Consider the following 25620-nt stretch of genomic DNA (forward strand, 5'->3'; position numbering starts at 1 on the left):
GGGACCATCAAAGGGAATAACAGGGCAAGAAAGCAGCTCTCACCTACGGGCCTGAGAACAAAGAAAAGTCAAAGGGATAATAGGCCTTGAGATGCAGCATGTTAAGCCCTACTGACTGACACTAGTAAAGACACAGGTTACAAGATCTGACCCAGAAGCCGAACACTGAACAGAGCCTAGTTTGGAACAGGACCTGGGCCTGCATGCAAAACTTCTGACACTCAGGGGTTACTCCTAGCTATGCACTCAGAAATTGCTCCTGGCTTGGGGGGACCATATGGGACACTGGGGGATCGAACCACAGTCTGTCCTAGGCTAGCGCTTGCAAGGCAGACGCCTTATCTCTAGCACCATGGCTCTGGCCCTGAATGCAAAACTTAAGGACTAGGGTAGGAGTTTACCAGTCAGGGCTACCAGACCCAATACCATAAATGGGCCACTGAACCTACCTAGTGCCAAGAGGAATTCTTGAGCAAGCTGGGTGTGGGCCACCCAGAACCCCAAAAGAATACACTAAAAAAAAAAACAAAAACAAAAACAATACAACTTCCACCACATTTAAGGACCCACTCAGGAATGAGACAAGTTTCCTAGTAACACTGAGGTTTCTCAGACAAAGACGAAAATTTTCTTTGTAGTATTTGTAGACATCACTGTGGGAACCATTAAGAGTCAGATACAGCAAACACAAAAACGGAAACCATTTCCATTTTAATGGAGAATTACTATTAGCCCTTTGGTTTATCAGTGATATAGTTTTAATTATGAAGACAAAATTACTTATAGGAAAAGTTGAGAATCTCAAGTGCAATTGTGATTACTGCATATTATGCTTTCACATTCAAGTGTCTCCAGAAAAGGAAAGGACTTTTTATTTCTAACTAGGGGAAATTGTTGATGATCCTCCTTTGGATACATTTCAAAAAACAACAATCCAGAACCAAACCAAACCAAAACACAAAATTGAAAGGGGTGATGAAAAATTAAAAGGGAAAGAAAATATAAATAGTATGAAATTAGATTTTATTCTTAACCTGAACATAAAAGGTTTAACATGTTTCCAAAATCAAAACTGAAAGTGAGTGAACACAAGAAAAACAAAACAAAACAAAACAAAAAAACAGAAGAGAACAGCACCATTCCCCAACTTTACTTCTACTGTCAATTGTACCTACCAGGGTTATGGCTGGCAGGCAAAGAACCCTAAACCCCCACCCCCCAAACCAACACAAAAGACTTGAAAAGCTGGGGAAGTTGAACATGTGACCATGTGATCCTGTCAAATCTTTGCTAAGGAGATTTAATCGTGTCTGTCCCCTCAGTGGCCCGGGAGAGGCCGTGTGGGCCTCATCGGGAGTCTGCACCAGTCGCTGGCGGCAACCAGGCCGCAGCTCTGTTCACCACAGGGATGTTTTAAAATTGAACTTCAGCTTCAGCAGATACTTCAAGTTTACCTGAGCAATATCATATATGATGTACCTGGAGGGGGGGGAAGTGAGTTAAGGAGTAAATGGTGTTTTACCTGCCCGGAGGCATGACCTACCACCATCTCCCCTGCAGACAGAACGCTCAGAGCAGGAGGGCCCCACCCCACTTCTACAGGGGGAGTCAGGTTGCCCACCACTCTGTCACTCTGGGCAGAGCAGAGTCTGACAAGCCCGGCAGCATCGAGTGGGTGCACGGGACCAACTACAGCTCTGAAGGGGATGGTGTAAGCCAGGCCCCATATGGTCCAGAGAGGCTGGGAGCATGGGCCTGGATCTCCTGTCTGCCAAGCACATGGTCCTGTTCTTGCTGACCTGACCCCTGGCCCCCATCTGGGGATGATTCAAACCCATGTATGCAGAGCTGAGGTCCAGCCACCTTAGTTGTATCAGTAGCACTGAGGAGGACTCCAGCAGGTTTGAGGGGACCCAGCTTTCAGAGTGATCAAAGCTGTGCAGCATTCAGGATGGGCAGCAGGGTCTAACACCCATAACTCCCCCACATGTAAAAGGATACTCATTATATAGAAGGCAGGTGTCGTTAACACCCGAAGAAATGCCGTTACCCAGAGGCACCTCGACACCATCCATGGTAATACTGGCTGAAGGATCAGGGGTTGTTTTGCCCAAACCTGTAAAGGCAGCAGAGATGAATCAAGGCAGTAGAGATGAATCAACTATGAGCACAGAGCACAGAGCCATTAAGTTCTGTGCTGGTAAGCTCATTTAAAAGACACAGGAATCCTGTAATCCTTCCTAATTAAACTGTAGGACTGTATAAATCAAGTTCCCAGGGCCTGAGCCTTAAAGAATCTTCACAAAAAATAGCACCAACAGCCTCCTGCACCCAGGGCGACTACCAGCAGCTTCCATAGCAGCATCTCAAGCAGCTGCCGGAGGCGCTACCATCTCTGCCCTCAGACAATTGGCATCCTGAGGTGCCACGACTAGGGTCCTTCAAAGCCATGACAGAGGCTGGTGACAATATGACACCCAAAGCAAGATTCTCCCACTGTAGTACTTCTGACCTTTGCAATACTGGTTAGTCAGAGTGAAATAATTTTCAATTATTTTTTAGGGGTCACTCCCGGTTTGGTGTTGGGGTGAGGAAGGTGGGTGTTCATGGTGTACCTGGACTGAACCTGAGCTTCCTGAATGCAAAGTGTGTACATCAGCCTATCCCTCAGGCCCCCAAACTGGCTTTTAAATATACTTCCAGGGGCTAGAGAGATAGTCAATGGGTAGGACATCTGCCTTGTATGCAGCTGACCTGCAGTTTGATCCCTGTACCAGGTTTGAGTCCCCCCTCCCCCAAAACAAAGGAACAACCCCATCTCAAACCAAAAAAATAAATATGCCTCTAACTATTCAAATCTAGTGGGAGAGTTGGAGAGAGCCTTATGGGGAGTAGAACTGGGACACAACATACCTTTGACACTGTGCTTGCCCTTGGGTAACTTGCTGATGTGTGAGGCATGCTTCAGTTCATACCTATGAGAGAAGACAGTCTGCGAGTGCCTGCAAGGAGCCTTGGCCTACTGCTCTAAAGCTTTCTGTCCAGTCTACCCACACCTGAATTTCTCCTGTTTATCAGTAAACCTTGCTCTGATATACAGTAGACAGGATCAAGCATGCATGACATGATATTCAGGCTGGAATGAGAGAGGGAGAGAGGAAGTGGGAGAGAAGAGGGAGAGAAAGAAAAGGAAAGAAAAAAGAAAAAAGCAGGGAACAGGGGCTGGACTTCAGGATTGCCCCATCCTTTGTTCAAATCCTACTTGCTTTGTCACACACAGTAAGGACAGTATGTAAGGTTGGCTATATTCCTGTCATGGGACTGGAGAGGTTTCTCCAATCTTCTCAATGGATTTAACGAAAACTGGTGATTTCCGCTACCTAGCACCTTACAGGCAGTTCCTGGAATGATGGTGTGCAATTTCCAAGGCTGGGGTACTTTCTCCCAACAGCTGTACCCCACCCTTCCAGTGCCAAAGCAGACTCACATGTTCCCGAGAGCAACTTCTCCCAGCAGGATCAAGCCGATGGGGTCTCCCTGAGATGTGTGGCAGTAGTTGGCACTCTTAGACACCATGTCTGCGAAGTAGATTCCCTTCCCAAACATGTAGCCTGTCTGGAAGAGAAGGGACAGGTGAAAACCTCCTCACAGGACAGCCCTGCTTCACCACCTCCACTTCCCACTTGCGCTCCTGGAATTGAGGATGAGGTTGTCACAGGTGATCATCTTTCTGGAATCTCCTTCTCTGAACAAGGTGGGTGGGGGAAGGGAGGAATGACAGTGTGGACACACAGACTTCAAGGAGCTGCTATGAGATGAAATGGTCAGTTAAACACTACCCAGGAAAATACCTGGCAAGGGCTGGCTCCTATTTCATTTCTAGTGGCAATCTTGCTGCTGACTAGCACTGCTGAGCCATTAAGGCCCTGAGCTCTTTCTGGGCTAGAAGAGTCCATGAGTGGTGTTTGTAAGACCTGCCTCTGTCAGATGGATACTCCTGTCGCCCACGGTGTGTGTGTATGCATGTATGCATGCACGCATATGTGTGTCACTACTGTGTCAGCAGGAAGGTGCACAAGTCTTTCAGCCAGTGAGGATGTGGAGAGGCAAGTCAAAACAGTTTGGTTTACAGCCCAGACACTATGCACTTCTTTCCAGAGGTCATGCACAAGCAGCAACACTACTGACTGATTAGGACCTGGAGATAGGGTCATGTTATCAGGAGTCACCTGAAGTCTATCTTATCAGCTTTAGGGGAGGGAAAAGCTCAGCTTGTAACATGGATCCCTCCCCAGGCCAGGCACCTACCACAGGTGCTTCTGGCGGGGCTATCCGCAGGCCCTGGGACAGGATGCCCGCAAAGTTAGTAGTCCTGGAGCCGTGCCACAGCAGCCTCCGGTTATGCAGCTGCTTGAAAGGCTTGTAGCGCTGGTTCTCCCCTTCCCGCTCGATCTTGAATATCTGGATGGGGTATGAAAGAAAGGTGAGATGAGAGAAGCCACTAGTGACTTCAACGACTTAAAACATCTGACAAAGAGAATACATGTGTTAGCTGCATATGCACATGTGCAAGCTTGCGCAGCCAAGACAGAAGGCAAATTACGGATCTCAAGGCTGCTCACACTCAAAGTACAAGCAGTTTTTCTGGGTGTCCTGGGCTCTTACAACACTCACGTTCTTTTATTCACCCTTTGGTTTTTGGGTCACACCTGGCGGTGCTCAGGGCTAATTCTTGGTGGGGGTTGGGGGATCAAATGGGATGCTGGGGATTGAATCCGGGTCAGCCATGTGCAATGCAAGTATCCTATCTGCTATGCTATTGCTCCAGCCACATACATAACACCTGAATTCTAATGCCAAGTTTGTGAGTTAGGAAATGAAGCTGGGAAATAGTACAATGGTTAGGGCATATACCTGGCATGGACCTAACCCAGGTCTGACCCCCAGCAACACATATTCTCCTAAACATGGCATGGCAGTCCTGGAGATTCCAGAGTCCCATGGTAGTAATAATACCCTAGCACTGCAGGATCCACACAATGGCTCACTCTTGGATCCTTGCACTCAACTGAAGGCCTGGCTGGGAACTCAACTACCCCCCACCCCAACATACCAATTAAGGAACAAGGAGGGCCAGAGAGATAACACAGGGGGTAAGACAAGCACCTTGCATGCGACCAACCTCAGTTTGGTTTCTGAGCATAGATCAAGAATAAGTCCCAAATATTAATACTAATATTCTTTTTCCTGGGTAAAGAAATGAGTTACTTAAAGCAAAGCAAACAGCCTTTCTCTTTCCCAGCCCAGTGGCAGGAGAGCACCAATTGGAGGGAAAGGGAAGACTCACATCCAGGACTTCCAGGTCATAGGCATTATGTGTGGTTGCATGTGTGTTCTTGACATACTTCCTGATGGTTTCAGCTTCTTCAGAGTCTTTGTCCACCACCTAGAAGGCAGGCAAACAGGAATTAAGAGGCCTGGGCATAGGGCAGCACCCTGGCATACCTGAGAGGCGGGTAGACTGAGAACTCCGTGGTCCAGGATCTAAGGCTACAAAAACCCAGGCCTGGGGTTATTTCTTAGACTGTAAGCTTTCCTTCTGACTCACAAGCCCATGCATGGGCTCTCAAGAAAAGCCTACAGTTCACTGTTTAGATACACCCTGCATCCAGGCACCTACTAGGTGTCATGTCAAAGGGGCCATGTGATAAATGGTGACCAATGTGAAAGACTGTGTTCTTGTTTCTGTGATTTTTTTTTTTTTTTTTTTGGTCACACCCGGCAGTTCTCAGGGGTTACTCCTGGCTCTATGCTTAGAAATCGTCCCTTGCAGGCATGGGGGATCATATGGGATGCTGGGATTCGAACCACCGTCCTTCTGCATAAAAGGCAAACACCTTACCTCCATGCTATCTCTCCGGCCCCTGTTTCTATGATCTTAACTGAAATTTAAAACAATCCTGGAATTCTGGTCTTTCTCACTGTCTCATAATGAAAAGGCTCCAGGGGCCAGAGAGACAGTGCAATGGGCAAGATGCTGCTTTGCATATGGCCATCCTGGCTCTGATACCTGGCACAACAGATGGTCCCCTAAGCATCACTGAATGTGGCGTGGCCCAAAGAGGTTCCAGAATGATTGAGAGAAAACTCCCATCACAAAGAATCAAATGTTGCAGAATCAGGGGCTGGGGAGGGCCCTGTCACCTTGATGTCAGTTTTGAGCTTCTCATAGTTGACGTCAATGGGGTCCTTGCTGGTGTCATCAGAGCCAGCCCTGAGCAGGCTGTAGGCCACTTCGATGTCCAGCAGGTTGTCGAGCATCTCCACCTTGGCCTGGGGAAGGGGGAAAAAGCAGCACTTAGCCCAACTGAGGGGGATGGACACCTAGTCCTGGCACGGACACCTGAATATAGCCCCCAGAAAGCCACACCTTGGAGGATTGGAAAAAACCTGGCCTCTGTGCTCCATGCTATCACTGCTTAGGCCTCCTTGGCTAAGGATGGCTCTCCTCTGGGGAAGAGGTAGGAAGGGCATGGTGATGGTAGGCACCATGTCTTGCACACACCTGGACAGGTAGGGATCTGCCATTAGACTCTGTTGAAGCAGGAGAAGGATAGTGCTGGCAGTGGTCAGAAACCCTACAGCAAAGTAAAGGTCCATCCAGGGCCAGAAAGTGCGGGGGCTAAGGTGCAGGGCATGTACATGACAAATCCCAGCTAGATCCCTGGCACTGCAAATGGTCCCTTGCCCCTCATCTCTAAAAGCCATGGGTTAAGGAAAACAAACAAAGCCAAAAGGGAACCTAGAAGCAGCCCCTTAGGATGGGCCCCTAGCCTGGGGAGTGAAGGAGGGCCAGCGAAGAGGGCCAGTGGCTGCACACCCAGGCCCCCCTCCCACAGCCCCGCAGGCCCCTCTGTATTACCTGCACACTGTCTGCATTGCTCAGGAGAGGTGGTTTCTTCATTCCGAAGTCATGGGGGATGAGCGTGTAGAAGCGGTTGGACAGGTCCAGGATCTGAGAATCGCTGCTACCCTGGGATACTGCCTGTGGGAAGGGAAAGAAGAACCAAGACTGGACCTCATCTAGGCTTCACCCTCCTTAGATGGGGTTGGTGTCTGCACGAATATAAAGAACAATGTGTCAGTCATTGGGACAACAGGGGGTCTGGTGAGGGGCTCATGGATTTCGATGTAAAATACTTTCAAGTTTTCAGTTTAAAAATCTGTCCCATGGGGCCGGAGATATGGCATGGAGGTAAGGTGTTTGCCTTGCATGCAAAAGGTAGGTGGTTCGAATCCCAGCATCCCATATGGTCCCCTGAGCCTGCCAGGAGCAATTTCTGAGCATAGAACCAGGAGTAACCCCTGAGCATTGATGGGTGTGACCCCCCCCCCCCAAAAAAAAATCCATCCCATGCAGAAGGGGAGGAAACCCACAGCTCTTAGGACTAAGAGCAATGTTCCTCTTTAAGGCAGAGAATTCTTTAAATGGGAGACCCAAGGAGGCAGAGACAGAAGGCTTCATATGCAGTCCAATAAAGCATGAAGAAGGAGAAAGAATGGTCCCAGACTTCAGGAGGCAGTGGGAGACCCAAAGGCCTGAACGCACAGGGGCCCAGCTGCAGCCTGCTTGGTACAGGGAGGGTAAAGGGCCTACTAGCTCCCAAGGAATGTATCACTAGAGTCTGAGCAGAGCCCAGCCAGAGAGGCCCAGACATCTAGGCCCCACATTGGCCTCCACAGGATATAAGCCTATGTTCCAGGGTCTTTTTCCAGTGCAGTTAAGATGGCCCAATGAGCTTGTGGGCACTTCTTTCCATTCTCTAACAAGCCTGCCTCACCTCTAAATAGTAGGGGGACCATTTTGGGGCTCTAGGGCCTTGGGAGAGGCTCAGGAAGTTGATAAGGAGCAAAGCTGGCTGATAAGGAGCAAAGCTGGGGAACATTCAACTTCTTATTCAGTTACCTCATAACTAAAAACAAGCCCAGCTCAGCACTGAAGGACAAACACACTCGAGGGAACAGGACCAAAGTAGCTTTGGTCCACTGGTGCAAACCAGACTACTACATCATGGTTATGGCCTCCTCTGCCAGAGCAGGCACTCAGCCAAGAGACCACGGTGTCACCCATATGGGTCTCACTCACCTGCTGGACCTCACTGAGGATGGAATACGCAGCCTGGATCTGCCTTTTGCTCAGTTTCCCCAAGGGCATCTTTTGAAGGTCAATCTGAGGAGACAGGGGAGAGAGATTTGCTTCCAGGTACCACACAGCCCAGTACTAAAAGCACAAGCTCTCTGGGGTCCCAACCCTCTAGAACAGTGATGGCTCACCTTTTTGAGCCCGAGTGCCCAAACTGCCGCATAAAATCAAAGAATTTCCTTAAAAGTGCCAGCACGTCAATTAAACCTTTTTTTCTTTTTTCTGTTTTTGTTTTTTTGGGCCACATCCGTTTGATGCTCAGGGATTACTCCTGGCTAAGCGCTCAGAAATTGCCCCTGGCTTGTGGGGACCATATGGGACGCTGGGGGATAGAACCGCAGTCCTTCCTTGGCTGGAGCTTGCAAGGCACATGCCGCATATCTTAATTGCAGACCTCCCTGCGTGTTGGCTGCAAGGCCTTTGTGTGCCACTGCTGGCATGCATGCCACAGGTTCACCATCGCGGCTCTAGAGGCTCAAGATTTATCCCCATAACACCACGATGGTTCATAGCACATTAGGAAACACCTCCTGGAAGGTAATACGTTCTGGAGGAAAAAGGCCCAGAGGTGTAGAAGACGGTCTTGAGTACCAAATATTGGTTGAAAAGGGGTCACCACTTTAAGCCTTGACTGCCCCTCTGTAAAATTGGGGTGCCTTCTTCAAAAGGTCCCCCAGTAACAATCTAGCCTAGTTCAGAGCCTCTACAGTCACTGGACCAGAGAACCCAGTATTTATTGCCCTGAGATACTAATGAGGCCAGTTGGAGCAGATGCCATAATCTAAGCCAGTGGTCGGCAAGATGTGGCTCACGAGCCACATGTGGCTCTTTACACTTTTGAGGGGTGCACCAACTCTCAGGGAGTCAAACAGCTTGGAAGTGGTTTGGGAAGAAAGTGGGTTAGTACCTGATCTCGAGCCAGTGACTTTTCACCCAGACTTCAGAAAAGGGCCCCCAAACCACCAGGGTTTATCCCCTACAACCCAAGGGAAAGCCCCTAATTTCTGACTGAATGTAGGAACCGTCAGAAGTGGGGGAGGGACAAGAGATAATTCGATCAAGGTCAGTGACTACAGCACATGCAGACACAAGCAGAAACTGGGCTTGTCTCGACCGCCACTTGGGACAAATATGGAAGGGACTTCAGGCGGTTACTCAACAAGAGCAGCTGAACTGTCCTTCTGGTCCCGGGTCAGAGCCCAGGAAGAGGGAGCTCTAAGAGGAAGAAGCAGACACTCAGGAGGGATCCCCTGACCATTTCCAAGGCTGGCAGGGCCTCTAAAAGGACCCGAGGGCCCACTGGGAAAGGGGTAGTTCTCTGGGAAAGGGTGGGCAGAATGGCCAAGACCTGGGCCAATTCTCTCCCATCTCACTGTTCATTCTTTAAGCAACCTGATGATTCTGGGTCCCGGGGTTAGGGAAGGAAGAAGTGGTCACCACTGACCATCTGCTCATAGGGTCAGAGGGTAAAAGAGAAGAACAGCGCCTGTCCAACCACCCAGCCCGCAGGATTTTATCTGATGCACCAAGATTCTCTTGATATGTGCCTCAACTCCCAGGCAGGCCCAGTTGATGGGGCCACAAAGAACCCATTGCCCATATCTAAACAAGACCAAGGGAGGGGGCCTGAAGCCACACGCCTCATGCCTCAGAGCATGTGAGAGACCAGCCGCTCAGCCCTGTCTCGGAAGTGCAGGCCACAGGAACCCCAACCACAGCAGCAAGTTCAGGGCCCAGTGCAATGACCTCGTACTCCACCATGGCCTTCTTCATGCTCTCCACATCGAAGATCATCTTGATTAGCTCCTGTACTGGCTTGGGGAGCTTTGACTTGGTGCCAGGGTTCACAGTCAGCTTCTTCACCGCCTCCTCATCCTTGGGGGTAAAGAACATCGTTAAGAGGAACGAAAGGAGGAGGAATAACAGTCAAGTGGGTAGGGTGCTAGCCTTGCATGTAGCCAATCCAGGTTCAATCTCTGGCATCCCAAATGGCTCTCTGAGACTGCAGGACTAATTCCTTAGCCAGGAGTAAGCCTTGAGCATTGCTGAATGTGGCCCAAAAACAAAAAAGGGGAATAAATGAAGAATCTGAGTAAAGCAGTGGGGGCGTATGAGGGGTTTAGCTAGATAATGGGGCATAGGATGGACAGCCAATAGCAAAAAGGGACCAAGGGTCAAAATGATCTGGGCAGTGGCTGCTGGAAGGTCGAGTGTCTGTGGGGCAACCACTTTAGGTGTACCCTAGGTACTCCAGACTCCTCCAGGTGACACCGCAGCACCCAGCTTTGTGGATGAGATCCTCATGCTCCCCCCACCCCCAACAACCCTGAGTGGGTTGTATGTTTTCTGCCAGGTAAGCCTGCATACCCACTCCAGTCCAATCTGGAAATGCTCAGCAGCCTGGAAGTCGAACCTTAGCTCCTGGGGCCACTTTCTTCAGCACTGACTCAGCCCAGAGCTACCACAAAGCAGTCTTCTCTCTGGTACCAAGGGATCTACCAACTGTCTCCCCACTTTTCAAGCAGTCCTCCTTATGGACTGCCCTTTGCCTTCATAGCAGTACTGCTTTTTGAACAGACTATGTCAAGATAACCATTCTGAACATTCCACAACTCTTCTCATTCAATTTTGATTATTTTGGGGCCACAATCAGTGCTGCTAAGGGAACAATATGGGGTTCTGGCCCCATCAGTTTGAATCTGAATCCTGACTACAAGTAGGCATCACGCTGGATCTGGCAGCATCCCTAACAGAAAAATAAACCAAAACAAAACAGCCTCCAGCTGGAATGAGTCAATTACTCCAAGTTGTGTTTAGGAGAGCAACTCTGAAGACTGTCCCCACAAGTGTGGAGTTTATTCATGAAAGGGTATGGGATTTTATTCTTTTGGTGTTATTTTGCCACTCTTCTTTTCTCAGGGCTTGCTCTTAGCTCTTAACTCAGGTATCACTCTTAGAAGGGAGCAAATCCAGGTTAGTCACATGCAAGGCAAGTGCCCTACCCTCTGTACTAGCTCTCTGGCCATGAGATTTTATGGAATTTTTGTGACTGGGCGACTCCTTTCTTTAACTGACTATATTTCTGGGGGCTCTCTCATCTTTCTATGGGTGGGAGATTGATTCTCCTAGGACCTGGGGCAAAAACCGCTTACAACAAATGGGCAGCAAAACTGCACACAGGAAAGAAGAGAATAAAATAATTCAGTGTCAGGGACCAGAGAGATAGCATGGAGGTAAGGTGTTTGCCTTGCATGCAGAAGGTTGGAGGTTCAAATCCCGGCATCCCATATGGTCCCCCAAGCCTGCCAGGGGCGATTTCTGAGCGTAGAACCAGGAGGAACCCCTGAACACTGCCGGGTGTGACCCAAAAACAAAACAAAACAAAACAAAATTATTCAGTGTCTTCTAGGTGTACAATGCAACCTGAGCAAAAACATAATAGGAAACTGTTGTAACCTCCCTCCATACTTTATAGATGCATGCAGACTAGCTATGTGACACATTCCAGTCTCTACTTCTCAAGTACCCACTGAATTCTTAGGTGCCAATTAACTGTCCTTAATGTCTCTGGTAACTTAAATACTGACTCATATGTAAGGAAGGAGGGCTAGAAGCTGTATGATACATAGCCAATAAATGGCCACCCTGTATGAGCCTACCCAGGTTTTGTGTCAGTCTTATTCTCTGTGACTGACCCCTGCTGGATGGAAATGAAGTGCCTTTGAGACACCTGCTTTTTCTTGTGAATGTGGTACCCTTTCTCTGAACTTTCGATATAATTTCTTCAAACAGAAAAAGAATGAATGCATTATCCCCTTCTCTTACCTGGCCATAATCAATCTCCAGAGGGTAGAACTTTTTGGGATACTTTGTGAAGTTTTTGGAATGCCAGTCATTCCCAGTTTTTTCTTCATATAGTTTCATAAAATGCTCAACAGCATCCTCTTTGGATGGCATCTCCTCTAGTTTATTGCTGCCAATCACGGTGCCCACACGGCCCCAAGACCTGAATATCCAGTACCTGTGGAGGGAAGCAGTAGGTATTAGCCCAAATTTGGGGGTCACATTTCAAGATGCTTCGCTTCCGCATCAGTGCTGGCTAGCAGGGCAAGCAATTCAAAAGAATAGTGATGGGCAAAGGAACAATAGGAACTGATGCTATCATCATGGACCCTTCCTTTCCCGTGCTTTCTATTAGGGCAAAAATTCTAAATTTTTTGTTGGTTTGTTTTTGGGTTCTACCCGGTGGCCCTCAGGGGTTACTCCTGGCTCTGTGCTCAGAAATCACTCCTGGCAGGCTCAGGGGACCATATGGGATGCTGAATTTTTTTTTTTTTTTTTTTTTTTTGGTTTTTGGGCCACACCCGGCGATGCTCAGGGGTTACTCCTGGCTATCTACTCATAAATAGCTCCTGGCAGGCACGGGGGACCATATGGGACACCGGGATTCAAACCAACCACCTTTGGTCCTGGATCGGCTGCTTGCAAGGCAAACACCACTGTGCTATCTCTCCGGGCCCTGGGATGCTGAATTTAATTGGGTTCTTCCTGGGTTGGCTTCGTGTAATGCAAATGCCCTACCACTGTGCTATTGCTCCAGCCTCTAAATTCTAATTTTTTTGTTTTTGTTTTTGGGTCACACCTGAAGGTGTTCAGGGGTTACTCCTGGCTCTGTGCTCAAAAGTCTCAGGGCAGACATGGGGACCATATGGGATGACAAGATTCAAACCACGGTCTGTCCTGATTGGCTGCAAGGTAAATGCCTTAACACTGTGCTACCTCTCCGGCCCCATAAATTCTAAATTTTAAAAGGAATTAAAGACAGCCCTTTTCAGTCAAATTACAAATGGATTATAAAATATACCAAAAAACAAGATTTGACAGCCAAGTTTAAGGAGCAAGTCCTAGGGCTTGCAGGCTCTGACCTCTGCACAATGCAATGAAGCAAGTATCTGTCAGTATTCAAGGTGAGACCTTGACACTGACCTAGTCTAAAAATAAATAGGAACTTCGGGCTTGGACCAGACGCTGAGATGCAACATGAGACACAGTGAGCTGATGGGACAGGACAAGTCACCTACATCCATCACCTTCAAATTCCTGCCAACCCACCAATGACAATGAGTCACACGTGCAGGGCTCATGATTAATTTTTCTTGGGAGTACTTAAAAATTTATGGGGCAATATGTGGATATATCAGAAAACTAAATACAGGATTTATGCCCACTATAAAGCTAAAACTAGCTTCCTTTGCTTTAGTTTCCTGGGTTGCTGCCTACAGGTGTGAAAAATTATTCTCCAGGGGAAAAGGTACTAATGTTGTATGTGGCTGATCCGGGCACATACCATCTGTGTATGGTATCCTGAGCACTGTCAGGAGTAACCCCCACCAAAGCCAAGACTAAGCCATGAGCATCACTAGGTGTGGCTCAAAACAAAACAAAACAAAAACTAACTATCTGTGTGTGTTCTTGCTGTGTTTTTCCCATGACAATGCAAGGACACAAGATACCTAATCCACCCGTTTGCCTTTCAGAAAATATATTTGGACCCCAACCGTCCCTACTAGAAACAGGAAAAGGGCTAGGGATGGCAGAAAGGCGACCTCACCTATATAACGTCTTGGGTTGCATCTCTGGTGCCACAAAAAGACAAAAAAACAGCAACCAACAACTCAGTACCAGAGATGCGCACTTCCATCCAGATCAGAGCACTATGGGTAGTGCCGGGCCACTTTAGTCTCAGCTAACAAACTGGCACTGTGCCCTGTCTCTACCAAAAACAAAACCCTCACTACCCTCACTATCCTCTCCGAGCACTACAGAATACTGAGCTTTTGGAAAACGCCCTGCAAGCAAGAAACCACTTTCTGTCTTTCCAATCCCTGCCAAGAACAGGTAATACACTCAATGACAAAGCATTTCTCCTGAGATATGTGACCAACTAAATACTTGGCATTCTCCAGGGTCACTGATGCCCATGGAAGAGATGGGCAGTGCTTGGGGTATCTCAGCACTTGCTATTGGGGATCCACGGTACTTTCCAGGTGTGACTCTCACTCCTGTGGGGGTTCCCACTATAACGGGGATCAATCAGTAAAACTTTTCACTTCTCGGGCCGGAGAGATAGCACAGTGGCGTTTGCCTTGCAAGCAGCCGATCCAGGACCAAAGGTGGTTGGTTTGATCCCGGTGTCCCATATGGTCCCCCGTGCCTGCCAGGAGCTATTTCTGAGTAGACAGCCAGGAGTAACCCCTGAGCACCGCCGGGTGTGACCCAAAAAAAAAAAAACAAAAAAAAAACCCCAATAACTTTTCACTTTTCCTGGGTCAAGTGTCTGTGTTTTTGCAAAAGGGCTTAATTTAGCACACACACACACACACACACACACACACAAAAAAAAACCCTTAAAAATGATTCCCACATCATTTCCCTTCCTTTCTATGTTTTGGATATCATGGGGGACAATGAACTCAGTATGAAGACACAACAGTGTGGTGACCAGGCCCCAAGGCATCTCTGAATCAACTCCGGCCTCTCTGTACCAGCTTTAAAGAAAGGCAAAACAAACCTCTTTAGAAACTAGAGTTTAAAACTGCAGAAAAAAGGGGGCCAGGGAGATAGCATGGAGGTAAGGTGTTTGCCTTTCGTGCAGGAGGTCATCGGTTCGAATCCCAGCGTCCCATATGGTCCCCCGTGCCTGCCAGGAGCAATTTCTGAGCCTGGAGCCAGGAATAACCCCTGAGCACTGCCAGGCGTGACCCAAAAACCACAAAAAAAAAAAAAAAAAAAAAAAAACTGCAGAAAAAGGCCAGTTTTGGCTATTCGTTAACTGTTCAAGTTTTGTCTTTTTGGAGGGCAAGAAGGGCAGAGGAACTGTCCCACAACCCTGAGGAAGCACGAATATCCCTCCAAGCAAGCTGCTGGATCAATGTGGGCCTTGCAGAGCTGGGGATCCAACAAGGAATGGCCATAGGCAAGGCATGTGTCTTAACCCAACAGATCTCTCTGCTCCCTGCTTCCAAAGTTTGAAAAGATGTAAAGAGAAAAAGTCTTTATTGGGGCCAGAGTGATGGTATAGCGAGAAGGAAATGTGTGTTGCATACAGCCGTCCTGGGTTCGACCCTGGCATCCCTTGTGATCCCCAGAGCCTGACAGGAATGACTGCTGAGTTCAAAGCCAGGAGTAAGCCCCAACAAAGCCAAACAAGCAAGTCTCTTGTTTTTGGAGTTGGTAGTCTGAGTCACACACTTCAGGTCTCAGGAGACTGACTATGCAGCACCACAGTGACAGCTCGATGTGGCTGACCAAGTGCTTTTCTTCCTGTGCCACCTCGCTAGCTCAGGTGGCCTCAAGAGGAGTCTTAGAGGGGGCTGGAGTGATAGTACAACCCTGCACACACCTGTCCCCTCCACCCCGTACGACCTGCTGTCCCTGCCCCTCTGCACACACCTGCTCTCCTTGTCACCCTCTAGGAGTTGTAGCTTGTAATAGGAGTTGGTGCCCTTGACGATGTCCACCAGGCCCAGCGTGGCACTGAACACCTTGCCGCTCTTCTCCAGCACATGTGCTGAATGCTCCAGACCTGCCACGAACAGGCCAGTGGGGCTCAGGGAGGGGGTTCTGTGGGGGCCCACATACCTTCCTGAGCATAGGACTAGGGGAAGGGGTCAAAGAACATGGTGGCTCCCCACACGCCCACTTTCCCATTTACCAGAATCAGGATCCACAGCAGCCCCACCCTTCAGTGTTAACTTCATCCTTTTCTCAGACTTGTTCATTCCTGGGAGAAAAAGACAAATACTAAGTGTAAAATTACTAATGAAGGGAGAGGAGAGAGGGTAGATCAGTAAGCTGTCCACACGGGCCTTATTTCCACCAGGGTGAGAGTGCCACCGCCTCATCACCTCAAAGTCCCTGCCACTCAGTCCCTCTCACTGAAAACAATTTGAAGAAAAACTGAGCTCTATTCCCAAAATAATCTACTCCCCGGTGGTGCTTAGGGCTCAAACTCAGACTGGCCACATGCAAGGCAAGTGTCCTACCAACATTTCCCACCCCTTCACTGGCCCACGCTCTAAGAAGGGCAGTGAAACCTCACCCTCACCTTCCTCCTTGATGGGGGCCTTGCTCTTCTTGCTTTGTGGAGCCCCTGACTTTGCCTTCGAGACAGGAACTTCGATGGGTTCTGCCTTCACCTCAGCCCCCCAGGGGGACAAGACGTGAGCTGACAGCAGTTCCTGAAGGCTCTTGGTTGAGGCAGAGACATCCTGGAGGAAATCCTCAGACACGACCCGAATGTTAGCTTCCCTCACCTCCTCCATCTTCTTGCTCATCTTTTCTACTTCCTCTGCTCGCATGGGAGAGAAAACAATAAAAGAGGTCACTGGCCAATAAAACCTACCTACACCCAACCCACCTCATGGAGAGAGCGGACGTTGGTGAAGAGATTGGTGCTGAGAAACGGTATTACTCCTGACACCCAATCATGATCAACTCTCTAATTTCACAGTGATTATAAAAACAAATCAACAGTCTCCCCAACCCAAAACCATCCTAGACACTGGACTTTCAGGAGACTTCTGAGTGAAGGCCCCCTGACCCCCCTAATCTCCTGACTCACTAACTTATTCCATACTTAGCTTGAGGCTTTTCCCTTTCAACAGTGCCCTCCTCCAATAACACTCTCCTTCACCGATTGTGAGGTTCAGGGTTACCTCTCTCCAGACCCTTCTAGACCGAAATAGGAATGCCAGAGGGGAATAGTGCACCTGGGAAACAATGTTTCTGAGCTCTCAGGCCTCAGAAAATGTCAATGGCTGATGGCAAACGATTGAAAAGAAAACCAGTTCACCTTTCCTCTGCTTTTGCACAGACACTTAATCTGTGCACTTCTAGCAGAGAACCTACTGGTGCTTAAGAGAGGAGGGCATGCTCAAAGTACCAGCAGCCTGCAGTATGGTCAGGAATAGAAAATGGGTGACATGCCCACAAGCACCACCCCTGGCTTCCTTCCGCCAAGCCTGAGACCCAATGCTGCAGACTCCACTGTGTCAGCATCACAGGCACTAGACCACACGGAACCCTGGGACATGCATGAGACAGACAGCCCCTCAGCTCAGTCAAGCCAGAACTCACAGGGGAGGGCTGGAGCAGTGGCATAAGCGGTAGGGTATTTGCCTTGCATGCGCTAACCTAGGACGGACCATGGTTCAATCCCCAGGTGTCCCAAGCCAGGAGTGATTTCTGAATGCATAGCCAGGACTAATCCCTGAGTGTCATCAGGTGTGGCCCAAAAACCAAAAATAAAAAGGAAGGACAACTTATAGGGGACTAGAGGACCATATGGTATGCTGAGGATTGAACCTGGGTTGGTCGCATGCAAGGCAAACGCCCTACCTGCTTTGTCAGCATCCGTTTCTTTTCTACAGTGATATTTTCTAATTATCATTGTTATAGTGCTTCCTTCTACACCCCAACTGCACTCCCCCACTAATTGTGGCAAGCTTCTTACCAGACCACTCCTCATAGCCCCTGTCTCCATTGTCTTTGGGAATTATTATCATACTATCATTTTTTTAGGGTGGCCACACCCAGCTGTGCTTAGGGGTTACTCCTGGCAGGCTTGGGGGTCGATATGGGATGCCAGTAGTCGAACTAGGGTACCCACTATGCAATCGTTCTTGTCCCTATCATACTATCCTGTTCTCAACCCCCCCATAAATCAGTGTGATCATTCTATGTCTATCCCTCTCCCTGACTTATTTCACTGAGCATAATTCTCTCCATATCCATCCACATATAAGCAAATTTCATTTTCCCTAAAAGTTGTATAATATTTATTCCATTGTGTAGATGTACCAGTTTATTTACTCATTTCCAGAACTCACTTTTTGTGCTGATGCAGAGAGAGGCCTTGTTGGCTGTTCCTGTTATCTTCCCCCCCAGGTTCTCGATGGTGGCCTTCAGGCCCTCCTTGTTCTGAGACAGTTTCCCCAGTGTCAGAATCTTCATGTTGGACAAAGGTTTATCTGGGGTAGAACAACAGGGAAGTATAGTATGAACATCCCAGGAAGTAGGAAGTGGGGTTGGGGAGTTGAGGCAAAGCAGCTCCATTGCCCCAAAGAACAGAAAAGTCAGGAGAGTTTTTCAGCTTTTGCAGAGCCCTGAATCTCTGCACTCTGCCCGGGGCAGCATCTCACCAATCAGCTACTGAAAAAGTGGAGGACAGGCATGTAAACAGACCCCAAAAGTCGAGAGCTTGCCCCTGCCTCTCCCCACGAGGAGTGGAGCACAGGAGACTAAGAGGCCACATAGGGGCTTGGCATGTGGATCCTCCCCAATTCTTCCTACTCCCTCCACCTCATTTTGAAAACAAATTACACCTTTTTCGTGTCTTTCTGTGGCTCACATTTGGCAGTACTTAGGGGATCCTATGCAGTCCTGGTGGACATAGGGACTTTATAGGGTGCAGGGGATTGAACTAGGTCAGCTGTGTGCAAGGTAAATGACCTATCTGTTGTGCTACTGTTCCTGCCCCACAGTGCTAGGGTTGGCTGTGTGCAAAGCAAAGCAAGCACTTTAATCCCTTTGACATTCTCTCCAGTCCCAAGCTATAACTCTTGTTTTTTTTTGTTTTGTTTTGTTTTTGGGCCACACCCGGCGGTGCTCAGGGGTTACTCCTGGCTGTCTGCTCAGAAATAGCTCCTGGCAGGCATGGGGGACCATTTGGGACACCATGATTCGAACCAACCACCTTTAGTCCTGGATAGGCTGCTTGCAAGGCAAACACCGCTGTGCTATCTTTCTGGGCCCAACTCTTATTATATCCATTTTCAAAACTCAGATGGGAGTTTGAGCCAGGGGCAGATTTTGATGCAAATAAAAATCCTGGATGGGCAATAACTGTACCCCAATACCTACTTGACTGGCTCAAGTAAGTAGTCAAAGGTCCTGTTAGCATAACTAAAAGGAGCTGAGATGGGAAAGAAAGTCTGTGTGTGTTGCAGGGTCAGAATGCTATTCCCTGGGGGTTGGAGAGATAGCATGGAGGTAAGGCATTTGCCTTTCATGCAGAGGGTCATTGGTTCCAATCCCAGCATCCCATATGGTCCCCCGAGCCTGCCTGGAGTGATTTCTGAGCGTGGAGCCAGGAGTAACCCCGAGCGCTGCTCGGTGTGACCTCAAAACCAAAACCAAAAAAAAAAAAAAAAAGAATGCTATTCCCTGTCTCCACCCCCATTTATGTGCTCTTGGATCCAGACCCCATAGAGGACTTGAGTGAGTGGCCCACCCAGTAAGCCACACAGTGATGTGGATGGGACACTTTCTCCCAGTGCTCCATTTCCTAGAGGAGGTGCCCCTCCATGTGCATTTGCTGGGCTGGTTTTTTTAGCTACTGCTGCTGAATAAATTCTTCCCCTGGGCGGGTTGCAGAAGACCACCCCATGGTGGAGATACAACTGTCACAGGAGGCTTGGGAAGTTGTATGGGACAGGACAGAGAAATGAGTTTTGGGGAGAGATCTCGAAGAGTGGTCTGGGCAGGCTGCCTGAGGATCTGTCTGATGCTCTCCCAGCTGGGGATATGGGGTGAGCAGGGCAGAACTAGAGAAACAGCTGCCCCTTTTGAGGATTGGGGCTCCATCCACTCCAGCCCTACCTTGTGGAACAGAGTTCACAGGTGCCGGGGTTGTGGAGACAGGGGGAGCCGCTGCTGCCACTGCCGGAGCACTGGGTTCTGGGGGGAATATTCGGTCCTGCTTCTTGACTTTTAATTTCTTGAGGTGAGCAATTTCTCGAAATTCCTGAAGAATGCATTTATTAGTTAAACCAGTGCTTGCTGGAAACAAACTCCCAATGGGATGCAGGTGAGTTGGCTTATCCAGGCTGAAGCCCCAAAGTTGGAAATAGCCTGAGAATGGAGGCAGCACTTCTTCCTTCCTCCTCCATCTCCCAGGCTCATGCTGGGACCTCTTTTTTTTTTTTTTATGGTTTTTGGGCCACACCCAGTGACGCTCAGGGGTTACTTCTGGCTTGGGGGACCATATGGGATGCTGGGGGGATCAAACCGCGGTCCATCCTAGGCTAGCGCTGGCAGGCAGACACCTTACCTCTAGTGCCACCACACTGGCCCCACATGCTGGGATCTTAATCCTAGACTCATAGAGTCAAATGGCCGCCCAGGACCAAAACGCTTCCATGATGTCCCCACATTGACAAAGTCCAGATCACAAACCTCTGTGCCCTCCTATGAGGGGGACAAGTGGACAGAGAAAACCTAAGTCCAAGCCACCTTTACATCACTCTCCTCTATCCCAGGCCTGAGCCAGCACCAGAGATAAGAGCTCAGGCAAAGGTGTTCCCATGCTTTTAACTCCCCACAGCATCCACGCTCACTCATACAGGGCTTGTCTCTCCCAAGATCAGAAGGGAGACTGCATACCTGCTCCCTGCAATTGTTTCATGGGAGTTTTAGGGGGTTGGGGAATACTCAAATCTTTTTCCATATAAACTAACAGTAACAGAATTTCCAGCCTCCCCTACTCCGCCTTACAGAAATGTTCTAGGTCAAGATAGGGAGGAAACTAGTAACAGAATGTTTCCAAAAAAAGTTGAGCAGACAATACAGTGTCCCACTACACAGAGAGGTGAAAACAGTCTGCTCTTGAGAAAAGCTTGGTCTTAATCCAGAATATAACAGAGGCAAGGTGAGGGGTGAGACATATGGCAAGTTTGGGAAGGTATGCATGGAGGCAGCACTGTCTGTTAATAGAGCCAAGACCCAGAGACTCCGTAGCTGCCTCAGCAAAGGCATTTGACTGACCTACAGGGAATTTGAGGGATCTCCAGGTCAAGGGGCTCAAGATTGTACACTTGCCTTGTATGCAGCTGAACCAGGTTCTATCAACAGCATAGCAGATGATGTCCTGAGCACCTCTGTGTGGCCCCAAACCAAAAGAACAGGGGCCTGTAAGTCTAAGTTCCCTGATGATGGAGTGTCAGGGCCAGGGTCTGGGGCAGAACAGTTGTGGTAAAAAAAAGGCACAAAGGAGGCCTTTGGAGTTAAGCTCAGGAGGCCCAGCTCCTGCAGGCAGCATGATCACCATGTGGAGAAAACAGCACCTGGTTTCTCATCTCCAAAGAACAGCAAACACTTGATCTGGAGAGGCACAGGCAGAACTTTGACATTCAGCTCCTAACCCAGGGAGCAACAAAGTTACATGAAATCCCTGGCACAGAGAGAGCCTAGCACCCCTGATGCACCACAAATTAGGCATGGTCGGCTCCCCTCCTGCATGGCTACCCAAGGTTCCTCAGCTAACTAACACTGCTCTGCTAGCACTGTACACTGAAACCACAGCCTGTCAGCCAATCACAAAGTATCTTCACCAGGTCAACACACTTGAACTCTGGACCCAACTCCCTGCTGAGCACTGACATCCAGACATTAATTCTGTCACAAAAGCAACAGTGACCCATTTGTCCTCTAGCCTGGACCAGTGCCTGGCTCAGCAGGATGCCTGACTGTGAGGACTATTCACTGGGGCCCACAGGGAAGACGGTTGAGGGCCATGGCATGTTGTCTGAGCAACCTGCGCATGGGAGCATGGATAAGACAATTCCAGAGGGAAAACCATGTTTTTCCACCAATAGACCCCCAAGTCCCCCACCCCAATTACCTTTGGGGTCACCCAGTCCTTCCGGTTTGGTGTCTGTGTCTTGACCAGACACTTGGTCCAGGCAGTGATGTCGCCGGTGCAGTAATAGGCATCGCTCTTGAAGACCAGCTGGCCCGAGCACTCTTCACAGGGCAGAAGGGCCCCAAACACCATGCCATCAGCCACGAGGTCCAGGATCTGCAGATGGCCCAGAGACATGTCAGGGGAGGAGCTGCTCTGTGCAGGACACAGACCCATGTGGGACAGCAGGCTCTGTACTGGGCCAGGGTCTTGCCCTGCAGCTCCCCAGAACTCACTCCCCAGATAAGAGCAGAAAGCTAGAGAATTCCTGCTATGTGGGAAGTTTTCTGCTGGGGTCCAGTGCAACCCCCCATTCCCAGTGCTGCAGGAGAACAGGCACAGGGAGAATTGAGAGCATCAGTGTCCACCATGTATGTTTAGAGGCAGGTGTGGCCTCTTTCCCCAGGGGCCCACTATCCCGTCCTAGTCTCAGATCAAGTCAGTGGTTACCAAAATCCTCTACCCAGGGTTAACACATGGGGCCTGCAAGAGTCTGTTTCCTGACCTGGTAGAGGTGGCTGTGGGCACTGCCCCCCATGGCCTCGCTCACTCACCGCCGACTCTCCAGATGGCACTCGCTGCTTATTGAAGATGAGCAGCTCTTTCAGGTCATTGGTGGAACACACTTTCTTCAACTCATCCTTGACGTTCCAGATCAGGTCGTTCTGGGCCTGGATATAAGAGACACAAGCTTCTTACCGAGATGCCCACCCAGAGACCATCACACTGGGGTCTTACTAGCTTGATGCTCCAACCATCATCCTTTGCCAGTGAGCTGAGCTGCCATCCCAAAGTCCATCTCAGTCCTGTGGGACTTCAGGGAGCTCAGGGGGGATGGGTGGCAGACCAGGCACCTGAAACTAATTCCCTGGAACCAACTTTAGCATCTAAAGCTGTGCTCTTCAACTTCCAGTTCATGAAGTGGCACTATACGATGTGAAGAGGTTGGAATGGAGGCCTATTTTATCCGTTCTGACTCTCTAGCTTGTGGGTCAAGATGTAGGGCATCAAGTGTGGAAGGCCAAAAGACGTGTTGCTGGCTGGCCACCACCCATCTCAAAGCATGCAAAACACACCTCCTGCCTCCTTGTAGCTGCAGTGCATGAGAAGAGATCCCAGCTCTCCTGAAGATGCAACTTAAGTCTATGATGTGGCCAAGCAGGAGTTTAGCAGGAGAGCTCCTACCTCGTAACCAACTGCATGGCTCTGAGGTTCAATTTCCAGCACTGCATATCAAACTCACTGCTCTACCTCATATATTGCCTACTCAAACCCACATGTGCTAGAGTGTCTTGTTTATTCTCCAAGATCTGGTTGAGAGATGACCCGCCTCCCTGTTTTCCAGGCTATTGGTTTAAGATACTCAGGCCTCCATCAACCTCCAGACCTCACACCTACAAACCAAGTCAGAAAATGCAGAGACTCCCTTCCTCACTCTCACAACCAAAAGGGGAGGATGACACCACACAGCACAGCACAGCACACCACACTGACACCCCCTTCCTGTAGCACCCCCAGATACTAGAACTACTCAAATAAAGATAAAAACAAGCTACTTCAGACTGAACTGGGGTCAGAAACAGCAGCACCAAGGTGAAGAGACAGTTGGGCAGAATCTCACCTGACAGCTTGGGCAGAGAGCACTGAACCCACCAATGAGCCAACAAGAAATAGCACCAGGGGCTCCCCACTGCAACCTGATGTATAACAAACAGGCACTAGTTTTTCATTTGTTATTTTGGGGCGATATGCTCAGGGGACCAGGTGGCTGGAGCTGAACCCTGGCCACAAGTGAGGCAAATGCCTTACCTGCTGCACAAAGTCTCCGGCCCCTACAGACACTAATTGTGTATATACCTATGATTAAGAACAGAGTTCAGGGGCCGGGCGGTGGCGCTAAAGGTAAGGTGCCTGCCTTGCCTGCGCTAGCCTTGGACGGACCGCGGTTCCATCCCCCGGTGTCCCATATGGTCCCCCAAGCCAGGAGCAACTTCTGAGCGCATAGCCAGGAGTAACTCCTGAGCGTTACTGGGTGTGGCCCAAAAACCAAAAAAAAAAAAAAAAAAAAAAAAAAAAAGAACAGAGTTCAGTAGTGCTTGTGCACACACACATGCGCACACACAGAGTTTACGCCTGGCTTTGAGCTTAGGGATCACTCCTAACAGGGCTCAGTTCATTGACCATTTGCAGTGCTAGATATCAGGCTGGAGTTGGCCACATGCAAGGCAAATGCCTACATCACAAAACCAACTCTCAGGTCCAAATCTGTGCATCTCATCAAGCAACTGGAACCAGATCAGAAACTGCTACCAATCTGACACCACAGACAAAACTGGACACTCATACAGAGCAAAGAAGATGGTTCTTGGAAATCAAGTTCCCGAGGAGACTGGCTGTTCCCTAGTCTCCCACACTCAGCATTTTCTTTTCTTTCTTTTTTTTTTTTTTTCAGCATTTTCTGATCCATGACTTTTATGTGGCTTCAATGCATATGGAACAGACACAGGGAGCCGATGGAACCTCTGATCAGGCACCACTGATTTCGTTTCCCTTCTACAGGCCTCCTTTTACTTAGCTTCAAAAAGAGGTGGAAAGGGGCCAGGGAGAGAGCTCAGTGGGCTTTGCATGTTGGACACCAGGCTTAATCCCCAGTGCCAAAATAGACCCTAGAGTTCGCCATCGAGGTCCTAGACTCAGAAATGTTACTGAGGTCTCAAAATGAAAACAAAACAAAAAGACAGCACAGCTGGGCTCGGCCCAACCTACAATAGCCCTCTAAATCCAGAGCACAGAGGGTGGCTCAGCAAGGTGAGATGGAACTCAGGGGCCCAGCTCCTGCCTGATCCCAGTACATAAACCCAGTGTGGAATCCTTCAAATAAGGAAAAAAGGAAAGCACGTGACCCAGAGGAAAAACCAAACTCTTCAACAGTCACCTGAGAATTCTAGATCATCCTGAAAAGGAAGGAGTATCCCAACCCCAACTGGTTTCCTGAAATTCTCTTCCCCAATGAAGGGACTTGAGATAGTGGAAGAACAAAAGGAGATACAGCTAGCTCAGTGCTTACCTTGAGGGCCTTTTCGAGTTTACTGTCCTTTTCTTTTTCTTTCTTAGATTTCTTCTTGGTCACCTCATCCATTCCATCCACCTCATCGCCCTTTCTCTTTCTGAGACACACAGGATATAAGAGAAAACTGAAACCCAGTGACAGCTGTGAGCCCGTCTCTCAGTGCTATCTGAACTCCTGACAACCAGCACTATGGCCACCCTCAAGGGCAGCCCTGGAGCTCCACCCAGATCTCACAGGACCTCACAGTCTGTGGTACAGTTTAAAGCAATTTCCTCCTGTAGCTAACAGTCTGCTGCCCCAGAGGGGTCCGGAGGCTGCAGGGTCTGGGAACATCTCAGCTCAGGGAACAGGGCTAATGCCCTGTGGAGACAGGAAATGCTCTGGCACTAGAGGTCCAAGTGTGATGGCCTGGAAGGTTCTAGCTGGAGCTTATTACAAGTAGGCTCCCAGCTAAGGGGCAGGGACTGGAAAAAAATAAAGCACAAGCACCTGGGATTTTTTTCCTGTAAAGAGCTGCACTGCCCTTTAAAGACCTTATAAAGGGGCCACTGGAGGCAGAGATGAGATTAAGGAGCTTGTCTGACACGCAGACAACTCTTGATTCAA

At 49.1% G+C, this 25620-nt stretch overlaps 1 protein-coding gene across 1 annotated transcript in view; it reads right to left on the reverse strand.

Moving 5' to 3' along the window:
* Positions 1-1006: 1006 nt before the first annotated feature.
* The window catches only part of PARP1 (poly(ADP-ribose) polymerase 1), a 38110-nt gene continuing 13496 nt past the window's right edge, over positions 1007-25620 (reverse strand). The window contains exons 5-23 of the mRNA XM_049776429.1: positions 25012-25111; positions 22499-22615; positions 21885-22061; positions 19865-20009; positions 18094-18234; positions 16311-16553; positions 15918-15986; positions 15656-15788; positions 12029-12224; positions 9950-10078; positions 8147-8230; positions 6923-7045; positions 6205-6333; positions 5348-5446; positions 4309-4461; positions 3488-3615; positions 2914-2975; positions 2002-2116; positions 1007-1479 (exon numbers count right to left, since the gene is read on the reverse strand). Coding sequence (XP_049632386.1) covers positions 1398-1479; positions 2002-2116; positions 2914-2975; positions 3488-3615; positions 4309-4461; positions 5348-5446; positions 6205-6333; positions 6923-7045; positions 8147-8230; positions 9950-10078; positions 12029-12224; positions 15656-15788; positions 15918-15986; positions 16311-16553; positions 18094-18234; positions 19865-20009; positions 21885-22061; positions 22499-22615; positions 25012-25111 — 2425 coding nt within the window. The 3' untranslated portion in view covers positions 1007-1397. The remainder of the gene's footprint in view (positions 1480-2001; positions 2117-2913; positions 2976-3487; positions 3616-4308; positions 4462-5347; positions 5447-6204; positions 6334-6922; positions 7046-8146; positions 8231-9949; positions 10079-12028; positions 12225-15655; positions 15789-15917; positions 15987-16310; positions 16554-18093; positions 18235-19864; positions 20010-21884; positions 22062-22498; positions 22616-25011; positions 25112-25620) is intronic.

The sequence above is a fragment of the Suncus etruscus genome, chromosome 7 (assembly GCF_024139225.1).
Source record: "Suncus etruscus isolate mSunEtr1 chromosome 7, mSunEtr1.pri.cur, whole genome shotgun sequence".
Taxonomy (NCBI): domain Eukaryota; kingdom Metazoa; phylum Chordata; class Mammalia; order Eulipotyphla; family Soricidae; genus Suncus; species Suncus etruscus.